Source organism: Rutidosis leptorrhynchoides, chromosome 7 (assembly GCF_046630445.1).
Source record: "Rutidosis leptorrhynchoides isolate AG116_Rl617_1_P2 chromosome 7, CSIRO_AGI_Rlap_v1, whole genome shotgun sequence".
Classification (NCBI taxonomy): Eukaryota; Viridiplantae; Streptophyta; class Magnoliopsida; order Asterales; family Asteraceae; genus Rutidosis; species Rutidosis leptorrhynchoides.
The window spans coordinates 51,444,067-51,450,255 of record NC_092339.1 but is presented as its reverse complement, the minus strand read 5'-3'; the positions used below and the strand labels follow the sequence as shown (position 1 = coordinate 51,450,255).

Here is a 6,189-nt window from a genome sequence, read left to right as displayed (position 1 = left end):
AACCGAAGTTTCAAACTTCGGTTTTGAGTCATGCTTTAATTTGTTCACTTTTAAGCCGAATCATGCTTTTGCAGGTCGAAATCTATGGTTTTATACATCTATTTATACCAGTTGAATGTTCATTATCAATTACAACATCACATACTACACAACCACATTTCAAACACCTCAAACTGAGTTTTAATTTTCACTCAAATCAGCAATTGAAAACTAAAAAAAACACAAAATCACATTCTCAAAAAATGGCCAATGATGAGAACGATGGATGGGAATACCTACTTGATATAGATGATTCCGATCTCACTCAATCTGTATCAATTTCAAAACCCACTCAAACCATATTGGTGCCCACCGAGTTGCCACCATTCCCCCGACCTTTAGAGTCCCCCCAACTTAACCGTCAAAAACAAAAGCAACCTATTTCACCACAACGACCTGTTCTTCGCGGTTCCGGGTCTAACAAAAAGAACAAATTATCCTACCGAATCCGTGGACCCGCTGGTGTTTTTCAAGATGCGTATAAACTTCGAAATAACGAGAATAACGTTGTGGATGACATGTGTACGCAAGATTTTGTAAGGGAAATAATCAATAGACCTGAAGCGGATGATTCGTTTACACTGGATCCGTGGCTACGCGCGATGGAGTTTGCATATCCGTACGGAGGTAAACAACAAAATTGTATACTCATTATTGAAACCATAAGCCAACAATTTATGTGTATTGTTGTAACTGCAGGTAGATATGATATAGCGAGCATTTTGAGACAACGTAGATTTTTACCAACTGATCAAGTTGTTGGTGTTGTTAAGACTTGTGAGAAAAATTGTGTCGGTGATCTGTCTTTAACGCTCAAAGTGAGTTTACATCACTAACTTATGTATATTTTCATATTTGTATTGCGTTGACTAAAACAGGTTAATGTAACTATATTCATTTATGTTTAATAGGACACTACGGGTACTATTCGAGGATCAGTATCTAGCAAGATCATCGATGGTGTACATGGGAAGTATGAAGGTGTAAAAGGCATACGTGAGGGAGCTGTTCTGGTGCTACAAAATTGCTCTATCTTTTGCCCCAGTGTGAAGGTTAAAATCCTTAACATTACATGCAAGGCGTTAATTAAGGTGTTCTTCAAAGACGGTGGATCTACGTAGAGCATTGTGTTGTTGTTGTTGTTTAAAATAAACTATTGTTATTGTTGTTTTAAATAATGTATTGTTATATGTTGTTATTGTTATTTAAATTAAACTAGTTGTTAGTTTTGTTTAAAAACGATACTAAATGTATATCACAAACGCAACGAATTTATTTAAACAAGTTCAAAAGATAAACATTACAACCAAATCATCATAAAATACAACTAATCAGTGCCCATGACGTCCCCCACGTATATATCGCAGGTGATGACCAGTTCCGCACCTTGTTGGGACAGATTGCCTTGTACTCCTCCGCGGTAGTTGTTCCCGATTTTCATCATCTCCTGTGGTTAAATCCTCGACAGGCTCATCCTCAAGTGGGTAATCAGAAACACTCACGTCAAGAGGGCTTCGAGAGGACGAGGCACCTACATATGGTCGGATAGGGGTTCGAGAGGAAGATCCATGATATATATCTTGAGGGGTCCGAGAGGATGATCCAAGATGCGTGTTCAATGGGGTATTGTATAAGTTTGGAGGGCTGTTGAAGATGTTCTGATGGGTATTGTAGACGTTTTGATGGGTACTGTATGTGTTTTGAGGGGTACTGTATATGTCTTGAGGGTTAGGATAGGTTTGGCGAGGATCATGATAATGCGACTGAGCACCGTAATCATAAGCCGGGAACTCGAAGTTTTGTGATGGATAGTATTCAAATGGAGCATCTGGCTGTTGGTGATGAGCGTATGAAAGTAGGTTATGTGGCATGTCATAAAATGCTTGCGGGTTAGGTTGACTGTTAGGTTGCATTTGTGCAAATGCCATATCTTGCATCCTCCAAAGCCCTTCCTCCTGTATATAGTTAAAAGTAAACCAATATTATCGATCGTGAGGTTATTGTTTATAAATAATTAAAATATCACACAATTGTATCTTACATAGACATTGGTAGTCCCTGCCCAATTAGGATATGTGTTGGTACCCTCGTCGGTTCCTGGATCTGTAATGTGCACAACAGTGCGAGCCTTGTACCAGTCATAGTAACCCCTACTGACACCCCCACCATCTCTACCAACAAATATACGGTTGGCTCGGTCATTCCATTCTGCGATGTACGTGGCCTGGGGGGCATTAGCCCTCATATCAACACTTCTTTTCATGCTAAGGTTTGTTTTGTGCAACTGATGATGCGTCTGAGCGGGAAGCAAGTATTCAACACCTGGAATTGGCTGACCCCATCCAAACTGCCTACATACCCGATCGGGTAAATGTGTCTCAATAGTAGCCCAGAATATAATAGGCCCACGGTATGACCATAAGGGTCTGTCAGCTGTGCACTGCTCGGGTAGTCGGGCGAATAACTCATCATCATAGGGTTGCCATATAAACTGCATCAACATATTATAATACTTAATAAATATTTTGACTTTAACATATCTTCTATATTTTCACACCAAATAAATGTTACCTGTCTAGGCATTAACGCCGAAAGTAGGGAGCGATATGTTGACAATACATGTGCTGGCGTATTTTTGTTAGTCCGTTTACCATGCCACCTACATATGAATAACACATACAAATGAATATAGTTACAATAACTAAAGGTTTAAAGTTACAATGATCTCTTACCTAGAACCATAGGGTGCTGGAATAAGTGGAATCTGGTTCGGTGGCAAGTCCTCTAGAATCTTTCGTACATCAGTTCTGAGAATTGGCGCGAGGGGTGGAATTCGTTTATACACCCACTGTTGTACTAAAAGTAGCGAACCATTAATGGCCTTGGCTTCATAGTTTGTGGCCGCTTTACACAAATTTCTATAAAGATGTGCGAGAACCGCACTACCCCAACTAATACGATTAGCTGGACTCAAGTCCACGATGGTGTGCAAGAAACTCAAAGGGACATCATACGCATTAGCATCAGAAAATAGAATGCCACCCATCATAGCTAAAATATATACTCTAGCCCGCTGTTGGTGAGACTCGATAGTGTCTCCAACTTCTTCATTCAACTCCGTAATTAAAACGGAAATTAATATCCTCCCTCTACGTATACCCCTATTACCAATAGCCTTACGGGAGATCCCTAAGTACGTTTCAACAAACGGTATCCAATCGCTATCATTTGTTTCATACCAAATACCGGAGAATACATCCCCGTCTATAGGTAAACCAAATAAAACCTGAACGTCTTGCAACGTTACAGTTGCTTCTCCTACAAATATTAATATGGATTATATAAATACTATTTTAAACAATTATGTAATATTATATATTCGTAAATACTATTTTAAACAATTATCTAATAGAAACTTGACTAAACTAATAAATATAAATATAGCGAAGATATAATAATATATATTAAAATAAATGATTAATATATATATATAAGGTAATGATTTTGTACCAATCGGTAAATGAAACGTATGCGTCTCCGGGCGCCATCTTTCAATCATAGCAGTAACAAGTGACCAATCCAGTCTTTGTTTACCCAATTTAGCTAGTAAACCCAAACCCACATTATCGAGATACACCTGCACATGCTCATTAATTGTTTCGTTTGGTAGCTGTTTAATATGCTGCCAAAAGCTCAGATCAGCTCTTCGTGGTTTGATCAACGTGTCCTCGTCCAGCTTCTTTGTAAATACCGCGTACGATCTATGATTCCTTTCGACTTGTAAAAATAATAAAGAACTATCAACCGGCTCCGATCTAGCACGTACTTGGTTCGTTTGAGCCATTTTTTTTGATAAAAATTCAAGGATTTTCGAAGTTTTTTTTTTTCCTCAATGGAACTGAATTGTGTGTGAGAACCGAAGTTACAGACTTCGGATTTATACAGAACCAAAACCGAAGTTTGAAACTTCGGTTTTGCCACGTGTCATTATTTTATTCGCCAGTAAAAAATTTCCCGGATTTGTATTTATTGGATAAAATCACAGTTAATGCGGTAGCTGGAAGTTAAAGCAAAATCGAAGTTTGGAACTTCGGTTTTGCCACGTCGCCAATCCAGTCACCAATTCAACGGACAAAATCAATAAAAAACCAAAACCGAACTTCCAAACTTCGGTTTTGACCAAAACCGAACTTTGAAAGTTCGGTTTTACCATTTTTGCAACGATTTAGTTTCAGTTTCCATTTTTGCAAGTCTGTTTGTAAAAATTACCATTTTAAAAAAAAATTCCAATATTTCGCCTCAATACCTCGACTTCTCCAAACTCACCGACAATGACAACTATAAGATATTCATCACAATTCATCATGAAATATTGTGTTCTAGAGCGGCAACTACTTTCCGGCGCTTTTGCTAAAACAACTGTTTCAATTGTGTATAATGTCTTGGAATACATAGTACGCATAGTACACTCTCCCTCTATATACAGTGCATGAAGATCTCTGCCAATAAATGTTGAAGTAAATAGAGGAAGGTCAAAACGACCACCACGGTCTTCGAACAGACGCCAAGATGGTTCCCCACTTACAAAGTAGATCAACGTAATCCTGTCATTGACAATTGCAAATCCACCAACTACGCAATTAGAGGAAGTAGGTGGTTCTGAAAAACATAAGCTTTTTACATCACCATTATTAAATACTGGAAGCTTGCGTACATCATTTGTGAAGGGGTTAAAAAACACTGTGCATTCAAATTCTCTACTCTCACACAACAACCAACCATACCTCGAACAATATATTGTGTCGTAGATCAACGAAAACGATAGCTTTGAATTCTTCATAAAATACTTATCACCCGAAAACGGATCTATAAAAGTGAGAATCCCTTCATCTACAACCATTAGCCATGGTGAATTTAATGAATAATTATGCCATCTTCTTCTTCTTCTTCTTAACGATGACTCATTTCTCCACCCTATTAGAGGTGCAGCAAGATGACAGAGTTTGCATGTAGCATGAAAGTTCAGGTACTACACACCAACACAATATTCCATAATCATCTCCAAAACTCTGTACAGGTGTGATTCGTTATGCTCAACCTTCCCAAACATCACCAATCTCTCATTCTTTTCTTTGCACTCATGATCCTTTTCTAGCCTATATGAAAAAGTATTATTATTTACATAGCAATATAAATATAAATACATGTATGTATACAATAAGTAATATATGACACATAAATATAAATCAACTAAGATGATCATTATTACCTTCCTTCCAACATCAACACACGGGTTGTTGAAACCACTAGAGAGGACATAGAAGATGCAATGATAATTCTATCTTTGACATGGTACAAGTATAATATTCCACCTGTTTCGTCACGAATGTGTATATAACCCCCTAACTCGGAGTCAACTACAGGGTTACAAAATATGGACCGATCATGACCAAAATTAACATAAAAGAAAGCATTTAACCGGCTACACCGTTATTACGCCAGAACACGCAAACACAATAAGCAACATGCACGTGCGTTGTGCATGGTGCGTGTCACCGAGCATTAAGCCTGCTATACGGTTATTACCCCGGAACACGCAAACGCAATAGGCAACAAGCAATGTGCGTTGTGCGTGCCACCGAGCATTTAACCGTCTACAATGTTATTACCCTGGTACCGCTATGATTAATCGGTAAGGTATTTGTTTTAGAAAATTCATAATTTTCGATTTCAGTATTAACGTTACGGTACATTACGCTACAGTTCTTGTATGGGTCTCATTATAAAATGTATAGTAAATAATCAGATTAGTCCCAACATAATTATTTACATAATTAGTTATTTTTAAAAAATGTTCACTTTTATAAACCATCCATTAGAAAAGTTTCAAACTGGTAAAAATATAGCTTTATTTTTTGGAAAGTCATACGTACATGGGCGTATTAGATGATGTTCAATTGAAAGGGTCAAAAGTTTTAAAAGGCACATATATTACTCTTTCAAAATGGTACGGAAAAACACTTTAATTATAATAGTTTTGAAAAATTAAAAAAAGTTAGAGACCAACTTATAGATTATATGAAGAGAAAAAAAATATATGAGCACGGGTGTAAACGAGCTGAGCCGTGCTCGAGCTCGGCTCTCGGCTCA

General features: G+C 37.6%; 1 protein-coding gene across 1 annotated transcript; it reads left to right on the top strand.

Moving 5' to 3' along the window:
• The first annotated feature begins 242 nt into the window (after positions 1–242).
• LOC139859208 (uncharacterized) lies at positions 243–1,160 on the top strand. Its single transcript, XM_071848003.1, has 3 exons — positions 243–666; positions 739–857; positions 951–1,160. The coding sequence occupies exons 1-3, from the start codon at positions 243–245 to the stop codon at positions 1,158–1,160; spliced, it is 753 nt and encodes a 250-aa protein (XP_071704104.1).
• Positions 1,161–6,189: the final 5,029 nt, after the last annotated feature.

What these genes read in the sequence shown, in the direction of transcription:
- LOC139859208 (XM_071848003.1), top strand. Translation starts at nt 243, where the DNA reads ATGGCCAATGATGAGAACGATGGATGGGAATACCTACTTGATATAGAT. An exon ending in GTTTGCATATCCGTACGGAG is followed by an intron (nt 667 to 738) that starts GTAAACAACAAA and finishes TTGTAACTGCAG; the next exon opens with GTAGATATGATATAGCGAGC. An exon ending in ATCTGTCTTTAACGCTCAAA is followed by an intron (nt 858 to 950) that starts GTGAGTTTACAT and finishes TATGTTTAATAG; the next exon opens with GACACTACGGGTACTATTCG.